Source organism: Thunnus thynnus, chromosome 3 (genome assembly GCF_963924715.1).
Source record: "Thunnus thynnus chromosome 3, fThuThy2.1, whole genome shotgun sequence".
Classification (NCBI taxonomy): Eukaryota; Metazoa; Chordata; class Actinopteri; order Scombriformes; family Scombridae; genus Thunnus; species Thunnus thynnus.
In genome coordinates, this window is record NC_089519.1 from 5,273,441 (window position 1) to 5,293,009 (window position 19,569).

Genomic DNA, 19,569 nt, shown 5'->3' on the forward strand with positions numbered 1-19,569 from the left:
CCATGCCCCACCCAGTCAACCCCCCCCCCCTCCCCCCGCCCTCTGTTCAATCCATGGCCATGCTAAAAGGTATATGCAGACATCAGATTGAGTGAAATCTCATGTCCCTCTAAGGAGGTGGAGCGTTTGTGCCATTTCCATCATCATCATCATTATCATCATAATTATCATCAGCAAGATGCCAGTCGTGGTTCTACCTCGAGGGTAAAATCCTAAAATCCAATGCGGGACAAGAAGAAAACGTCAAACAAGATGACACAGATTTTAAAGAAGAAAAGAAAAGACGATGTTTGCTAAAGTCAAGGTGTTGTAGTTTTTGTTGTGCTTGTTTGGTGTGACACAGTGTGTATTAGGTCTGTCAATATAATATCATGATGGAGAGAAAACTTTGCATATTGATTCAGGTGAGTAAGTTAAGTAAGTTAAGGTTTCGCCTTTTTGGCTTGTCAAAGATGTGATATTAATCCTGCTGAAAAGTTTATATATTTCTATGAACTGTGAGCTTTAAATCGAAGGGTGATTTTTAACTTTCCAGATCATTTAATTTCATCACTTTCTAGAGGCCTGTAGAGATAAAACTACATTATTTTACAGGACAAAGCAAAGATAAATCTCCTACAAATAAACACTGTTTTATGGAGCAGAAAAATATTTTTGTTCTTCCTTCCAAACTTCCCCTCAGATTCATCTCGTCATCCTCTTGAGTGATGCTGACCCCGAGGTTGGGAACCTCTGGGATAGGCGTGTAGTTATCTAAAAGGTCAAACGGCAAAAGTCTATTAAATTCAGTTGAAACAGGTTGCGCAATCAGATTATAGGTCTCAGTTTTGGGCAATTACAGCTACCGATGCACATTATTCATATGCTCTCAGTGGATTAACTAACCAAAGTCCAAACAAAATGCCCTTTAGTAGATGCTGCTTTAATGGATGCAGATTGGTTACTCACAGGATAAAAAAATGTGTTCTGGGAAACGGACATTAAAAGAAAATCTTGTTTTAAGACCACACACAATGTGACTCTCAACTTTTGGTCTGTTTGTGATTCACTTCGCAGTCTGGTCTTTTGGTCTCTGATTAGGGACAAAGGAAGATTTGCTTCATATAAACACTGACAAACTGAAACAATTACAGACGTATCATTTCAGCGTCTTGTTTTTCTCTGTCTCACTTATTTAAGGGTCTTTTCATTAAGCCTCTGATTATGGACAAACAGGACAAAAATACATTTTGCTCTTTTATCTTATAACTGACACATTACTGAAGTCTTTATGACACATGAGTGGTTCATACATCTAGACCAGGTGGTGTGTCTCTGCCTCTCCTCTCTCCTCTCTGGATTTCTCTCCTGTTCTTTTGGTAATATAAAACTGTTTAAGTTGCTGTTTTGCTCTTAAAACAAGAAAATCATTTTATATGCCATTAAAGAAATTCTTCTGGAATCTGATGGCTGTCTAATCTAATGTGCAATGAGTGGGTTCATGTGGTAAAAAACATAGTTAGAGAAGCCCAGTGTTATTTTTTACAACACCAATGTATCAAATGACAATGTGTGAGAGGCGTTTATGGAACTTTATAGCAAGTTTCAGCTCATTGTTTAGCTCTCCAGCCTGCAACTTTACTATTTTGCTCCACTCTCACTGCTCTCGGTGTCGTTTTCGGCCGCTGCAGGCAGCTGTTTTTAGAGAAAAAGCTCTAAAATCCCACCTGCTCAGCACCAAACGGCAAACAGACACAGTTAGGAACTAACTGGTGGAGAATTTAGCAGCTAAAGAGGCAGATATTTCCTCAGGAGTTGATAGAGACCAAAAAAAGAGTAAGAAGTGAATATTGGACTTATTCGGAGGGTTGCGAAACATGAATGAATGATATATTGTTCTGTAACTGCTGGATGTGTAAATAAGTAACAGTTTGCAGAATAAGTTTAAGTGGCCAAAAAAATAGTTATTGCAGGTTTAAAGTTTTTTTAGTAAAAACAGCCTGCTGCTGTTGATGAGAGCATTGAGACTGAACCAGAGAGTAAAGCTGAAGTTCGTAAATCCAAAACAATGCACTAAAAGATACTAAAGAGCTCTTGAGTTGGCTTATAAGTTTATGTAGGTTCATCTCTACAAGTGACTCCTTTCACATTACACATAGTTATTTGATATATTGCTAATACGAAAAGTGTACAGCTTTAATCATTAACCATTTTAAGATTTCTTATCCGAGCAGGCTTGGACTGGCATCGTAGGAAAACAGCCGGTATCGTTAACCTCGAACATGACACTAGAACTAGTGACTGTTTTGATTATAGCGACTATAACTTATTTTTAAATCAAATGTCTAACCAGAGAAAACTTGAACTCACTGTACTGTGGTGGAATTTCACTGTGCATAGATTTAGTCTTTGGTCAAAAAGCGGATGAATAGTGGCACAAATCGTCAAGAATTGAAAAACATTGGTATTAATATTTGTCCTTGAGGAACCTGTATCAGTCTAACCTCAGGTAGACATAATGCCAAACTGATCATAACAAGCTTATCATTCCTGGAAGTGTGGCAGCACTAGTGTGAGCTCATCATCCCCATGACGACGTAATGATTACCACGCCCACAGGGCACGAGCCGACACCTGGTGTATGCATGTGTCTATTTGTCCATGTACTCGTGTGTGTGCGTGTGTGTGTGTGTGTGTAAGCTTCAACAGACTTTGATCATGAAGCTGAAGGTAAAAACAGTAATTACTGATGTAAACACTAAACAGTCTTCCTCACCCTCCCTATCTGTGAGTAATACCTCGGAGGAAGAGCTCATTGTCTGTCTTTAGTCAAGTCAGTCAGACTGTCAGTCAGTCACACCTTACAGGGGTAAAAACAGCTCACCCTCCCTTTCCCTTCCCACGATTTGTTCTTCTTTCTCCCCACACCTCCCTCCTATTTTTTTTTAATCTCTTCTTTCTTCTTCTCTCCCTCTCCTATCACTTCTTTCCCTGCTCTTATTACTCTGATTTCCTTTCTCCTCATACTACCCGTCAGTACCTCCTTCAGCTGACAAACATAGAGGTGATTTGGCCTTTCATTCCCTCCCTCCTTCTCTACCTGTCAGTCAGACCCTCCTTCGCCAGACAAAAGCAAAGAGGTATAATGGTGACTAATCTGTTGAGTAAACACATCTTTCTCTAAATACAACCTGCTTCTTTCTTTTCCCCCTGAATGTGCTTCCCAAAACCTTTTTTCTCTCCACACACTTTGTTCCTCAACATTTGTTCTCCCTGCTGACCTGTGGCATCTTCTTTGGGCCTCTCTCACCTCTTTGTTGTCTCTCTGATTTTATCTCTTCCTTTTTTTTTTTCTTCTTCACCCTCTGGTTTTCTACTTATCTGATCAAGCGTTCTTAAAAGATTAGTTAAAATTCAGTGTTTTGTTTCTCTTCAGCCCGTTCCTTTTTCCTTCTATCGTGTCTGACGTTTTATTTAATCTTCTTCATTTTATCAATTTTCTATTTCCCTCACACTTTTAATATCCCTGTTTGTCCTCACCCCTCCTTCCCTCTCTGTCTGTTCTGTCCGTCTGACGTCCCGGCAGATGAAAGGCTCCTCCGTGTAAATACAAGGTCAGCCCCGACACACTTCACTGTCATTACCTCCACCTCAGCTTCCGCTGCCACCGCAGCACATAGCCTGTCATTAGCCTGGGAGCTAGCCTGCTAGCACTACGTTAGCTGTTATTAATCATTACCAGCACCTTCAAGCTGTTTTTTTCTATTGACGTTACGCTGTCTTGCACGTATGTTAGACATATCTGGAAGCCAATGAAAAGGTAGTAAAGACAAGATTTTTCAATTTAACACAAATTGCCAAAATTTGCTATCTTACGAACTTGTTAAGTGATTCTTTTCATTCTATTAATTGTGCCCCAAAACACTTCATTGTGTGATAAGTTATATTTATGTCTAATCTTGTAAGCATTCACTTTTGAGGTTATGTTTAAAGGTATCACTATCATATATCATATTTTGAATTTCCAAATGTATATACTTTTGTAATTCAAAGTTTCGAAGCAATAGATTTCTGTACTCCAACAAAGATTATTCATCAGTTCTATGTGATTGAAGAAGAGTGTTTGCTGCTATAATGATCAGGGTTTTTTGTATGTGCTGTGCAGGAAGCGTTCTTATCATTATACCGGTGTCATTACACAGGTTGTGGTGTAAACTGAGAATGATTTCACACCAAAGTTACAACACTAGCCACAACACGGCACAGATAACAAGGCACAGATACCCATACAGAAGCATAATGAAGAGACAAAAGGCAGGTGATAAGACTGAGAAACAGGTTATTAAGATACAAACGTTACAATATCTTTGATCTAACTAGCATCATTGGACAGATCTGTCACAGCAGTACAATAGATAAAATTCTTTAGAAATCATAATCAACAAGAACAAATATAAAGAAGAAAGTTCTTGTTATATTTGTTCCAACAGGGATATGTGAGTGACATCATGAAATGGGTTATGGTAGAAAGATTCTTCAAACATTTGGAGGAGACTCAGATTTCACATACAAATTTAGAAAGAGTGTCAAGTTGAGAAAGAAAGTTTATACTGCGTGATAATATCGTGTTGAGTGTGAGGAGTCTGAGCTCCTCCAAACAGGAATGATTTTACACGAAGGGAAAGGGAAGGTAGTCTCTAGACTCTTAATGTGGTTTGTAAAAACAGAGTGATAGAAGTATAGCAGCTATTGAATAATCTAACTTCATGAGGCGAGGGAGTGGTGATGAAAACTAGAGATGCTGGGAGAGATAGGAAGGTACATCTGAACTAATGTGTGTACATCAGTATCAAGCCAACCCAGAATAAAAGAGTTAACGGGATCATAACTTTTATAACAATCCCATACTGACAAACATTTTGGGTTTTTTTAGCCATGAGGAATTTGAAATAAAAAATAACAAAAGGAATCTTTTGGTTTATGTGAAAATTGAGCAGTTCGGCCTGACTAAGGACTCCACGTCTTCTTGCGTTTCTGGTCTTATTCTGGCCGAGCTTGATGCAGCTATGTAACCGTGAACCTACTGGGATGACTGGAAGGAGAGGATAAAGAAAGAGTGGAGGATGAATAATGGAGGGATGAAGCGACAGAGGACAGTTGGGTCTGTGTACCTCCGCCAGGTCAGAAAAGAGGACTTGACTGGCGCTTCGTCTCAGAACGTCCCAGTAACTCCGCGCCACAAACTCCTGACTGTCTTTTTTTAGCACCTGTAGGAGCGGTCAAGCAGGGCCAGGGTCAGTTCACTTCCAATTCTACCACTTCAGGAAGTAAACTTCAGCTTTCAATGATCACTCTATCAGTTCTCATGAATACAAACATACACATATACTGTATAATCACAAACAGTGTCACATATAGTAGCATATAGCATATATACAGTATACCAGATCAAGATTATTATGCTAGAATCAGGCCTTTACTGAACTAACAATGTGGGAACCACATTCATCCAAAATGGTTATGACGAATAGTGACAGATGTGGGAATTATTTGCTAACTCTATAGTGTAGTGAAATAGAAAAGCTGGCTAATACAGCTTGGGAGAAAGATAATCAAAACCTCAAATGTTAAGAATTCATTTTCTGTCATCAAGACCATTTCATCTACAGCACTAATATTGATTTATGATGTTTGACTTCGCTGTAAATTCATCCACACTGGTAAACACCAAGCATAAACACTCATTAGTGTCAAACACAGCAGGAATGAAGGGAGGAAGGGTCAGATTATATACAAAAACTCTTCTTCTCTCCAAATCTAGATACATCTCAGATAAAGCAAAGGACATATTTGGAATATTTGTTCTCTATATTTTTTAATTGCTGCTATAAGGCTACTATATTCAAAGCACTAAACCTAGCCTTTCTTTACCATGCCTTTGCACTGATTCAGCATCACACACAAGTCAAATTTTGATCAAATCTGAATAAAAAATCTGTTTTTATCTAATCTCTGATCTCTCTGAAGCAAATACACAGTTCTTCCACCCAAAAGCAGGTTTTCCTGTGTTACTCATATGATAGTAAACCAGCTGAAAGTATTTCCGTCCCTGACACTATAAAAAGCTGACTTTTTTTTGAGCCGGTTCTGTTAAGAGTGTATTCTGCCTTCATTAAAGCCGACAGCGGTGCTGAGCTCCTGACCACCCACATCGTCTTTCTCTCCAGGGAGAACCAAGCAGCGGCCATTTTAACATGACCCTGCACCGCTCTTAACTTCACGGTGACAATGCAGCTATCCATCACGACGCTGACAGGACGAGGAGCGTGTGTGTGTGTGTGTGTGTGTGTGTGTGTGTGTGTGTGTGTGAGAGAGAGAGAGAGAAAGGAAGCGAGAGAGAGAATGAAAGCTCATAGTCTGAATAGAGATAAGTGGATGTTGTATTCAGTCACTGGACAGTACAAATCTTGTGTCATTGTACATCTTCAGTAAAAAATCTTCATTACAACTCAGGATGGACAGACTTCTACCGCGTTTATCATTAATCCCAAGAGGAATTTACCTTTTTTCCTTTAAATAAGATCGTAAAAATGTTTGTTTTCTACACAATTTCAGTGTTCAAATCTCTCATATTTCATTATTACTTGCTAATTTTGATTTAATAGTTATTTCCAGCCTTTTATGTGATCATAACTTATTATCAGAATGGTGTTTTTTAATTCTTAACAGAATCATAACAAGAGAATAAATCCTTCTTTTACATGAAATAATAAAATGGTTGTCAGTTTAATTTTGGATGCCAGCAAACTGATGTTCACCCATTACTACAAACTTTGCTTTCTTTCTAATGGAAATGTGAATCTGCTCAGACAATAGAAGCAACTTTCTGTTTGTATCCTTCAATAAAAAATCCCTCCTAACAAAACTCCCCTCAACAGGAACAAACACAAATGACTAAACAAACAGCACGTGTCCTAAAACATGTCTAAAATGGACAGCGGCTGATTGTGTTTCCAGCTTTAGAGTGTCTCGAGTCGTTTTAAATCACATCACTCTCTTTTTGCAAGAGTTCATCTCGCCTGACCCCTTAAATATATTACTCCTCTTCTGTCATCCCTCTCTCCATTCATCCCACCCTCTGCCATCATCCCTCGATCAATCACTCGGCTGAGCTGGCAGATGGACGCTGTCTTGAACAGTCTTTCTCTGCTGCCCTCCCTCTTTCCATCCATTCTTTCATCCACCCTTTCAAGCAGCCTACTACTGAGTACATTTAACTGACAACAGAGGATCAAGTGGACTGGGTCAGGGTCCAGCATGTGGGTGACGGGGGAATTAAACAGAGTCCCCAGAATGAAGGGAAATAGTCCAAACAAAATACTCAATTAGTGAAAACTAGGGTAAATGTAGTTTGTATGAGCAGGCTGTTTCTCTATCTCCTCTATTTCTCTACCATATAATTGTAATTTATCAGAAACAGCATTTTTATGTGAATTGCAACTTATAAAAGGGGAAATTAAAGAAGATATATGCTTATTTGCTTTCTTGCTAAGAGTTAGGTTAGAAGATCAAGACCACCATCATGTCTGTCCATAAGAATAAACCTAGAACCAGGACACGGTTAGCTTAGCTTAGCATAGAGACTGGATGCAGGGGGAAACAGCTAGCCTCGCTCTGTCCAAAGTTACAGGCAACCAGAACCCCGACAAAGAAATAGTCCAGTGTACAACCGAACAAAAGGTCAAACTTGACGTTTTCACACTTCGGATCTCATACAAATTAAGCAAACTAGATATAATGTGTTAGTTGACGAGCTATAGAGATGCTAGTAAGCAGATTTTGTTATCTTTGGACAGATCCATGCTAGCTGTAGCTATGCAAAGTTAAGCTAACTGTCTGCTGGCTGGAGCCATATTTTTATCATATAAACATGAGAGTGGTGACTCACTTGACTGTCGGCAAGAAAGCTAATAAGCGTATCTAAAAAAAAATGTCAACCTATTCCTTTAACTGCAGTTACCAATATCGTGAAATGCAAATGTCCAACGTTCAGAAGTGCTTCAAGATATTCCGAAATGTTCTTAAATATCTGTCTACTGTGAGTGCTTAACCTGTTGTCACCTTCATATTATAGTCTTCATCATGGTTTTACTGCTCTTATAAAACTGCCTTTTTTTTTCAAATGAATAATTTTGAACCCAGCTGACACCTAGTTCTCTGTTCACCTTCCCATCCATTTCTTTGACCATCTAAAGAAGAGCAAAAAGGAGACTACGGGGTTTTCGGATACATACGCTGTTCATGGGAGCAACCTGATATCCATACAGCTGCATACTCTAACACACAGAGAGAGACATGAGAAAGAGAAAGAGGAGGACAGAGCATGCAATCAGAGAGGAGGGAGGAGAGAAGGTAAAAGACATGTTAGTACATGCAGTGAAAGAGGCTGTGGATACACTCTGCACAAGGATATCTCATTTTCAACGTATCTATGATTAGAACTACACACATCTTGCATTACAATATCATTCTGCTATTTTTTGCACTGCACCCAAAGATAATTTGTCAATCTAATAATTTATTTAATAATATGTCTTTCATTATTTAAGATTAATAGTAAATGTCATCTGTTGCAGCTCCAGTGAGATGAGCAACAAATGTAAAATCTGTATCACTTTACCGTAAGATGTACGCGTAAGTTGTGACTATGATGACTTAATGGTTTATATATAAGTTCATTACAGCTTTAAGAATCAGTAATATGTTATTGCACAGAAATAAAATTAACTTTGACTTGCCAGATTATCAGCCTTCATTCAAATTAAGCAAATATTACCTGCAAAATAACAATTAATTAATGACTTACTTAAAATTGTAACTATAGCCCAGCCCATACTGAATTTTTGAAGTTGATACCCATATCTATATTTGAGATTAAAATTTTTTGATAAATATATATCTGCATATTTTCATATTTTTAGTCCTCCTATTTTTATTTAAGAATTGTGACAATCTGGTGGACAATCTATATACATAATGGCCTCATTGTTTCTAAATTACCTCAAACATATCGTCTGTACTGACATGCCTTGCTAGTTATCGTCCAACATGCTGATATATGTATAATAAGTTAATATTGACCCGGCCCGGACAAGTGTAGGCTTGATGGATTAATAAGCAGTTATCAAACCACACAAACAGTCATCAAGCCTGCAGATACAAACATAAAACACGTAACTGAAACATTAAGAAAGCAAGATGTTGTTCCTAAACTTTAATCACAGAAGTGTTGAAAAGGAAAAAACTCTTTTAAGAGTGTATCCAGTTTAACAAGTACACAGTATAAACAGAAGAGATACCACATCATCAAAAAAAAACCAGTTCCTGTAAGGCAGCATGCACACGGTTACATGATGGGTTTAGTTAACTCTAATACCTTTAAATACAGGTAATTCACTTGAATGATGATGTGTCATTTTAAATACATCCACTTTTAGATCCATAGCACCTTTCAGCTGTTGATCAAATGGCTTTTTATGGATTTATTTATTAGTTGTGTACTGTGAATGCAATGTTTATATTGTTTGTTGTCAGTATGAGGTGATTTGGTGGCAAATGAGTTTCACCATCGGGGATTAATAAAGCTGTCTAATCTAATTTAATCTGACCTTCAGCAACATTACAAATGAAACACGAGAGGTGTTGTGCCACATCACATCACATTGTGGATGTATTAAAATGACATTTTAAGAGAAACTTTACAGCAATGTTTACTGTTCACAGTCCTAATATGAATAAATTATGTTAACTTCAATAACACAAATACATTCTGGATCTTTAACTTCAAGTTTACCCCACTGATGATAGCGGCATTACTGAAGTCCACGTCTACGACTGATAACTCAAGGTCGTTGCTCTGTTGGTTGCATTCAGGGTATTTGGTAAAATAATTGTTTTTTTCATCCATCCTTGCACACACACACACATTCGTTCTCTGTTACCAACTATCTTACCAACTGCGCTGATTTCTCAGCATCCCCTTTCCTCCCTTTCTTCTCGTTTTTCTTCCGGAAGATCTCCTGAAGCTGTAATAAGAGAAAGAATGAAGATCACATTGACAATTTGAAGTCAGATTCAAAGCTCTGAGTTCAGGAAGTCAGTCAGTCTTTCATGTTGCTCTACCATGTGTATACTGACAACATGATCAAGAGAGTGTTGCTTTCCCAGTTTGACTTAAGTTAAATAATTGCAATAAGATACTTTTAGAACACGTATACTGAATCTGTATCGATATAAATTAAGTAAAAAAGCAGCTTCAGCTCAAAGCAGTGGGGATTTAAGTCAATTCTCATAAAATCAGATATGAACCAGATGCTGGAAAGTCAGACATCAGAGTGTTCACCGTGTTATACATTAGTGCTTACAGGTCAGATCTGGTTTAACATTTAACTGAAATATATATAATCAACTACACAACTAGCCAAAAAAGCTAGAATGAGTGAGCTTTACAGAGAGACAAACTGAAACTAAATTTAATTTGGTATCATATATGGTGTCTATGCATTTACTTAGTTAAGTCTAGTAAAATCTGTCCCTCTTATCATCATATTTAGAATGACACCCCATGTTTATTATATGATGATAATGCAACATCTTGTGTATTAAAGTAAATCTCCCAATGTTCCGCAAAATGTATTTTTCACCCAAAAAGTCACATGAATGCTATTTTCGAGCTTTCGTCTGTAGCACTAATCGTCATGTCACTCTGATTGTCACTCTGACATTTAACAATGTAAACAACACTTCTCTGTTGGAGGTAAAAGATGATATTTAATGATGGCGTGTACATTCTGTCAAGGATGGATGGATTTTCTCTCAGTATTTGCGACTCACCACCATGAACTCCCTCTTGTCCACCATCTGGTTGCCGTCTGCATCAAACATATTGAAAGCAATCTTAAAGCCAGCATGGGGCTCTGGAGAACAGAGAGGAGAGCACATAGGGTGAGTGTGTGCATGTGTGTGTGTGCGTTAAAGGCCATTTTAAATCCAGAAATAGCACGGTAAGAAGTGGCGTATAGGGCATAGGGAGAAGGAGCAGGTGGATAAATCTATACAACCTGTGTAAGAAAGGACAAGACGGCATACATGTGAAATTATTATTTAAACTAATGCAGGTGAAGGCACAGATGGTTTCGTTTGTGTAATTACTAACTGAATTTCATTAAATAATTACTTCAGAAATTAAACCTCAGATGTATTTTCAAATAAAACCTTCCCCTCATCTGTTTCCTGAATAGTTTTTGTCATGAATAACGGCTCTTATTTGATGTGGGCGCACAAAAATGGATGCAAAACGTCCTGTAAAGTTGACTTTTTCAAAGTGAGATATTTCTGTGACACTTTTTGATATCATGATCATTAACAGAAGAGAATAAACACTTCCTGATTTTGAGGGGAAACGCAGACATAAGTCAACTATTTCAAGGTGTATCACAAATATTTTAATATATGAAATACTTTCACCTACAGTGGTGAGTGAGCAGTGAGCGCTGAAGTTTTTTTTTGAGTAACATGTCCAACATTCCTGCCTATGTAAATAGTTTGAATAGGCAGTAAGTAAAGCTATCTTTTTTCTTATTCTTTCTGCCTCTCAGTGTCTATCTTACCCCAAGGGGAAGGGGAAAACCACCAGATTTGTGTCATAATTGCTTCTTGTTGAGTTCTGGGTGGGCCTTAGTATAGCCTTGGCTAACACCCAAAATAAGCGCTGAATACTGCTAGCGAGAGAACAATATTGAGGAAGCGGGGGAAAAAGAGAGAGAGAGATGGAGCTGGAATAATAAAGTAGAGGACAAGGTGAAGTGACAGGAGGGTGTGTAGAGAGACTGAATTGACTTACTTGTCAGGATGCAGAGCAGGAACAGGTACTCTGTATAAGAGATGATGCCTAGACACAGAGAGAGTTAAAGAAAAGGTCACATTCAACACACACACACACACAATGTTTACAGATGTTCAAAGACCGTGGGCCTCTTGAGAGAGAGAGAGAGAGAGACACACACACACACACACACATAGACAAACACTCACAGTAACACACATAATCCTTCCTTTCATGAAGATAGCATCTTAAAATGTGTCTTCTTGAGCTGAGCTGCCAACAGCCATTTGGCCACACACCGTTTCTTTTTCTACACCCTAAGTGTCCAAAGTAAAGACGCAGGCCGGTATGGGGTGTGTGCGTGTGTACGCGTCTCTGTTTGGATAAGCACGTGAAAAATGTTTTAGGTGGTGATCCTTTCTTACCTCGGGCCCATTTAGGAATCTTTTTCGCTTTCTGTCTGATCGTTCAGATAGTTCAGGGTGACTCGCTTGAGTGTTTCGGGAGAGTGCTTTCCCGTGAGTGTGTGTGTGTGTGTGTGTGTGTGCAGGTGAACATGACACCAGCTAGAACCAGAGTGAGCCTTGTGTTTTCCTGATGCTTGACTGCTTTGTGTAAAGGAGCTGGTTTGGAACTGAATTCTCTTTACCCCATGTAGCCCGAGATGCACAAAGACCAAGAGATACACTCTGAAACGACTCGGGTTTCTAAAATACATTCTGCATATTTAAGGTCACATACTTTCAGTGATATACTACTGAAAAAAAGATGAGCACTGAACCCCAAGTAGCAAATATCATGAGGGAAACAAAAATAAGTTATACTATTAGTTCACTCTTCTAACTCAACATTTTTTATATTATTACCTAATATTGTATATTCATAATATCTTTTTTTAGCAATAAATCACTGTAAAGCATGAAGCCTCTTAGAAAAGGACCACTCATTTATGAGAAGAGGTCACGGGAATCAAACTAATTTCTGCATCCCAACAGGTGACGTAGTCTCACTTTATGGTGACGCCGCAGCCTGCAGCTCCTCGCAGTTTTCAGCTGATTGTTTTAAGTATCCGGTCCACAACAATCCCCACAAAAAAGCAGACATTCCCAGCTTGCAAGCTCACTCAAGTTCATGGTGAACTACCTGCCCCAAAAAACAACAGCTGGTGAAGAAGGGTTAAGCATCACGCAACTAAAGAACCAGACATGTTTCTCAAGAGTTGGTGGACCAAACAGGAGCGAAAATGTTCATAAATTTGGGAATTGTATCTTGTATCACAATAATTTAATAAGCTAATAGTATGTCAAAAATGAGCCTAGTGAAGTTAAGTTATAAATAACCATTATCTTTATATAATCAATAACAGTTGCTGACTCAGTCAAAGCTCTTTAAGAAGACAAGAAAATCCTCCTTGTTTTATAAAGCTGCAATTACTTAATGATGCTTTAATAAAGCGATGGCATGAACATGAACGAATCATGTTAAAACTCGTCCAGGTCTGTGAGAGAAATGGTAACAATTCATCATGAGCACATGTTGAGACAATTATAATGACATGACAATAGTCATAACAAACCATTATACATGGAATCTATGAATATGTCTCTTGTTAATGTGTGTTAGCAAAAATGTAGTGATGCTGTATTGATACTAAGATATGAGACTGTTAGTTGTAAATAATGCTTTTCTACCACAGGTGAAAGATAACATATAAACTCATTATGCTGACAACATGGATTTACATTTACTGTGAGCTGTTAATGTCTGTAATGTAAATACTACGGATAAACCATGAACTCATCACGGTGCCGAATACGTGTGATGTTTATTCAGCAACAAAGGTAAAAACATTACAGTGCCAGGTTACTGAATAACCCATTGTCAACAGACTGATATACTGTATAGCGTACTCAATACACACACACACACACACACACACACACAATCACACACAGTCAACTATGTTCAGGCAGCACTGTGCAATCCTTTGTCCAACGTACGGCTCTGTCATTCTCAGAAATATGAAGCCATTCCAGAGATTTTAACTGTCCTTGCTCATCATGACATGGAAAAGAGAGCATATCCTGACATCAGTACACACACACACACACACACACACACACACACACACACACACACACACACACATGCACGGCATACATGAGGGACAGGACTGAAAGAGAGAATTGAAAAAATGTGTGAGTGAGGTTTTGAAGTAAAAACAAATTAGTGTACATAAATGGGTTTTGATGCTGTGTGTGTGTGTGTGTGTGTGTGTGTGTGTGTGTGTGTGTGTGTGTGTGTGTGTGTGTGTGTGTGTGGTCTTCTCCTCCTTCTCTCCATTTCTTTTTTCACTTAATCTCAATTTTTCTCTCATCATCCAGGTGATGACAAAAAGGAAGACGGCAGTGCTCCTGGACTCTGGTCCCTGAATGCAACACACAAACTCACACACACGCTAGGTACGAGGTGAGGAACGTACTCGTGTAATCACGGCAGAGGGAGAGAGAGGGATGCGTCACACACGGCGCGTTATATTTAGCATCTCCCAATTTGTGTGTGTGTAATTAACACTACGGGGACTTACTCCCAGACTGTGTGATTCCTACGTTACACACTCCTGAAGCAAATGCTTTAATTAGGGGGGAGCATCTTTCCCTCTCTCTCTCTCTTTGGTGCTGTATAATTATTTGTTCTGTTCTCATATGCACTGAGGAGAGGAGAGGAGAGGAGAGGAGTGGAGAGGAGAGGAGAGGAGAGGAGAGGAGAGGAGAGGAGAAGAGATGAGAGGAGAAGAGAGGAGAGGAGATGAGAGGAGAGGAGAGGAGAGGAGAGGAGAGGTATATTTTTAGTTTGGACAGCAGGTTGTTTGGCTGTAAGGTGGGACAGCATGGCACCAACCCCGGATTAGAGACACCTACAGTGACACACACAAGCTCACAAGTGTGACTACTATTTAGTTACACATCAGCAGGTAAGCCCTGCTATACACACACACACACACGAGCAATCGTACTGGAAAGCTGCAAATAAAAGCAGTAACATTTGTAAAGCAGTGAAATAATATATATCTTAACAAAGGAAATTAGATTGTAACGGTTATCATAATCCACTGACATTCACTGACTTTGATATTATCTGACTACTATTTACTCTGTCTTTAAGTGTGTGTGCATTTGTATTAGTGAGTGCAAAGGTGTTCAAGGTGCCTTTGCTGCTTTTTTTCCATGAGTGAGTGTGTGTGTGTGTGTGTGTGTGTGTGTGTGTGTGTGCGCGTGTGTGTGTACCTCGTTCCCTCAGGTTGCGGAATAGTTTGGACGATCCTCTCCACACTGGAGGAGTATCTAACAGAATCTTCTCCAGCTCCTGAAACAAAGAGGAAGGTGAAGAAGAGCCAAAGAGCTCATTTCATTTATATAAACACACAATTCAAGGAATTGTAAACATTAAAGGTACCCGTGGAGTTTTTCACCCCTTGTGGCACACGGAGTAACGTTTTATTCAGCAGTTTCCTTGTAATCTCTCGCTCTGCTAGCACGACAACGAGGGTGACGTGACGCACATTGCTGCTGACTACAGAGGACAGTAATGCAACTGTGTTGTGCATGCAAACCACACTTTTCCACCGATAAACAATTGGTAGCAGTGACACGCAGGGAGGACGGGGGAAGAAAAAGACTGCTAGTTGATGTCAACATAGATGTAAAAAATTCAGTATCTGGTGGAAGAAAAATGAATTCAACACATTTATTTCGCCTCAAGGATACACACAATACCTTTAGTGAAAAACAATGAATGTAAACATAACTGTGTGTGTCTACAAGAAAACTCCAGAGGGTACCTTTAAGATCCTGTTAACCATAAACTAAAAGTCAATACCACTGACAGCAGCAAAGCTACGGCATAATTGAAGCAAAGCACCTTTGTGCTTTTGAGCTGGAGGACTGAATCTGAAGCAACACATCCATAATATATTTGCTCTATTTAATATTGTATAGAATTGTTCACACACAATAAAGTCTGCAAAAAGCGAAGGGGTCTGACTGCTCTGCATAGTCTAATGCCACAGAAACAGATAGATATCCTCTACTTGACATATTGTCCTCTCAAAAATGACTCAATTATTCATTATTTGCTCATTTTGTCCACAGCAGCGATCTAGAAGATTTCAGGCCTGGCATCCGGTGTTAAAGGCAGCATGAAGGCCAGGAGAGGCTGTCAACCGTCTCACTTTACATATACCGACCATGAATCCATTAATGATCTGCGATGCATGCACTAATGCAACATGTAGAATCTTTACATTCACATAAAGAATCTCTTCAACAATCCTGGCAAAATCCAGATCCAAACTCTGCAAGCCTGCAACAGATGTAACATGCAACAGATGCCTGCAACATGGAGGAGCAGAAAAAAAAAAAAGAAGCATTTAAGAGTGTGTCTCCCACCTGTTTGGTCAGGGACCTCCAGGGCCTCTTGCCTGCCAGGGAAACGAGACAAAAGAGGAGAGAAAAAGAAGGGAAAGAGGAGAAGAGAGTTTGGGTGGGCTCAGTCAGATAGCATCTGTATGATCTAGAAATGGGTCTTAATGTGCCGGGTACAGTCACAACACACACACATACACACTAACACACACAGAGACACTCACTATATATACACTGTCATCATCACAGGCCCATTTGTACTGTCTAAAGTGCCCCGTGCTTGTCTTTGTAGTATGTGTAATGTCCCCGTAAAAGCACATACTACTTTTGTTCTGTTTTATACAACAAAGTTCATCTAATTCAACTTCAAAGGGGGCATTAGAGGATGTCGGCTGCTGAGAGGGTATGTGCGGCTGTATCGTATGTCAGTGAGCCAGGGTAGATGTAAACACACACATACAGGTGCACAGTTTGCACGCAATACAATCACACGTCCGCCGAAGAAAGGAGCGGCAGCTTTTTTTTACGACGGGTTTGTAAAAAAAGTTTTAGCGATTAACTCGACTTGTGCGGACATTTTTAAACCAGTTGTCATAAAGGAAATATTTAAGCTGATTGTCTAGGTTTAGATATTTACCGGTTTAAAAGAAAGGGTAAATGTGAGCAAATGGAATGTGGACGAGTCGAAGAGTGTGTGAGGAGCGTGTGTGTGTGTGTGTGTGTGTGTGTGTGACTAACATTAACCTCAGACTAAACAATAGCTCTAAAGCCATCTGCTTTGAGGCTGGCTGGCCAGGACTAATCTGTTACAACTGGCAGCAGGCTGACAGAAACAGCAAAGATGTGTTTAAAAACGGGGATTTTTAAGTGTTTTAAAACATGGTTGCAGTAAAAAAAAAATTTTAAAAACATTTTTTTAAAAAGATGTTTTACACCTGACGCTGATATCAGAGTTGGGAAATCAAATTCAGATCCGAGATGGTGATCAACAAACAAATTCAGTTGGTTATCAAACCTGCATGAGGACACTTTTACAACAAAGTGTCAGTCTACTAAAATCACAATGTGGAAACATGGATATTATATAATGGTAACACAGCATGATGAAGTTTGTACTGTCACTTATATGTTGAGAGTGGATAACATGCATGAGATTCGATAGTTCACTAAAATAATAGTTGAGTAAAAGAGGAATTTGATGCAGGATGCCAAATATTTAAATAGCAGGTGTAAATGTCAAATCAAATCAAAATGATATCCGAACACAATCCAGATATAAGCCACAAATTAATAACAGGTGGAAAAGGGGTCAATGTGACAAAGAGAGCTGACTAAGAGCTGATGCAAAGAGAATATTATTTACCTCAAAATAACAATCTTAAAACATTCTTTAACTGAATTTCAAAGACCTTTCGAGCCAAGAGAGCATGTTCCCAGCACAATATACAAGCAGCAACAATAATGAACTCTGGGCAGGTCTCAATTATGGAAACCGAGCCTATAAATTTTAGTATATTCTGTCCAAGGCCAGAAGATTTGAATGATACATACTCCTTGGTTCGCTCATGGTGACCGACTCAATGAAGTTCTGCGGAGTCATGTACAGCTGCCCTTCGTACTCCACGGAGCTGAACATGCGGAAACGTTGCTCGTGGGACGACATGTACACCTCTCCTTCCTCGAAGTCGAACGGACGTGCCTGCAGACGTAAAATTAAAAACACAAAACAAAATACAGTTACTGTACTTTGAGGGATTCAAGGCAACATGAAGTGAAACTCCACGATAAATAAAATGCATTCTGGTTCCATCATTATACAGTACAGACAATGAGTGGATCATACTGTATCTGATGATCTGAATAATGAGGTATCAAAAATGTACTTTTACTATTTAACTGCCAGATTTGACATTCAGAACAGAAAACAGCACACACACACAGGGAAAGGTGATTAATTTCTAAACGTGATGGTAGTTTAAACGTGACTTCCTGCTGTCATAGTTTTTTATAAAGAGAACTCTGTGCCCCTCATACAGACAGCAGGATCTAAACTGTAGCAAATCTTCACTGCTTTTGAACCTCTATAATGAGGAGATCCATCTATTCTTGGCACCAACTCTCTCCATTTAGCTCTCCGAGATTATAAATAGAGTCAGCACCTCTGGCGCAGTACAATAACACGAGAACAGGGGCACACACGAACACACACACACACACACACACACACACACAAATACTTTGTCACTACTTTCTACTTGATTAGCATCTCTCTCTCTCTCTCTCTCTCTCTCTCTCTCACTCTGCAAGGAGCCAGGGCTTCAACTTGATTAACTGCAGTAGAGGGAGTTGCTACGCCAACAGATTGTGCTGCATGAAGCTGTGTAATTAGCAGAGAGGTTTCCAAATTTAAACCTGTTTGGCCGCAGGGCCCGGCGCACCGAGGTTCCTGCTCAGCTCAGCTAACATGCTAATGAGCGCACAGATTCATTCATAAAGCTTTGATGCTGCCTTTCACCGAGGGAGCTTTTGAAGGCATGAATAGGAGATGAGTGCTCTTCTTCATAGGAATGCACTGTAATCAAGTGTAAGAGGAGAGACGCCCGTGGCTTTGACTCTCACTAATGAATGAAGTTTACAAAGTTCTGCGGAGGCAGCTAGGTTCACATGCCATGCTGCACAACATGATGTAGAAAGTAATGTAAGCTCCACTGGAAAAAAATCTGTTATTTGAAATTACGTGCAGAGTGATACACCGTGTTCTTGTAAGTGCCATGTAGCCACAAACAAACCTGTTCCTGTTGCCTCGTCTTGTTCTCCGGGCTGCACAGCAGATGCCCCAGGTGTTTTCCCCTCAGGGAACCCAATGTTCTCCATTCACAGCTGCAGCTCTTCAGTCCATCTCCTCTGTTTTCTCAGCCCTGAACTGTCTTGTGTGTTCCTCCTAACATCAGCTTCAGTTATTTCAGTTCAGTTCAATTACAGTGCAATCTAGCTGAGGTCCCATACAAACTGGCTCTTGTAGACGTCAGAGATTGCTAACACTGTTCATCAGCTCATTTTCTCTATTGCTAAGCATCAAACAATTTCATGTAGCAAGAGGCCGTTTTCTCTGTTGTGATATGAGTCTGAAGCTGAACCATGGGTATTCTAGCTGGCCCTTTAACAGTAGACGTCATTGCTTGAAGTTTTGCCAACGGCATCTTGTGTTTTCTTCAACAACAAATTCAGTCTCTCTCCTTCTTAGTGCAGAGAGTCTAACTGCCTGAGCTGAAGAGTTCCTCC

The 19,569-nt window shown here is 39.4% G+C and overlaps 1 protein-coding gene across 10 annotated transcripts in view; it reads right to left on the minus strand.

Moving 5' to 3' along the window:
• Positions 1 to 19,569, minus strand: part of micu3a (mitochondrial calcium uptake family, member 3a) — a 31,916-nt gene that overhangs the window by 8,446 nt on the left and 3,901 nt on the right. For 3 of the 10 annotated variants that reach the window (XM_067582014.1, XM_067582024.1, XM_067582034.1), the window contains exons 2-9: positions 17,839 to 17,986; positions 16,312 to 16,343; positions 15,151 to 15,229; positions 11,882 to 11,929; positions 10,873 to 10,955; positions 9,993 to 10,064; positions 8,274 to 8,315; positions 5,151 to 5,246 (exon numbers count right to left, since the gene is read on the minus strand). In XM_067582014.1, the coding sequence (XP_067438115.1) occupies positions 5,151 to 5,246; positions 8,274 to 8,315; positions 9,993 to 10,064; positions 10,873 to 10,955; positions 11,882 to 11,929; positions 15,151 to 15,229; positions 16,312 to 16,343; positions 17,839 to 17,986 (600 nt within the window). Of the gene's footprint in view, positions 1 to 5,150; positions 5,247 to 8,273; positions 8,316 to 9,992; positions 10,065 to 10,872; positions 10,956 to 11,881; positions 11,930 to 15,150; positions 15,230 to 16,311; positions 16,344 to 17,838; positions 17,987 to 19,076; positions 19,229 to 19,569 lie in introns of all 10 variants that reach the window. The other 7 variants (XM_067582044.1, XM_067582048.1, XM_067582054.1 and 4 more) reach the window with 4 other exon arrangements.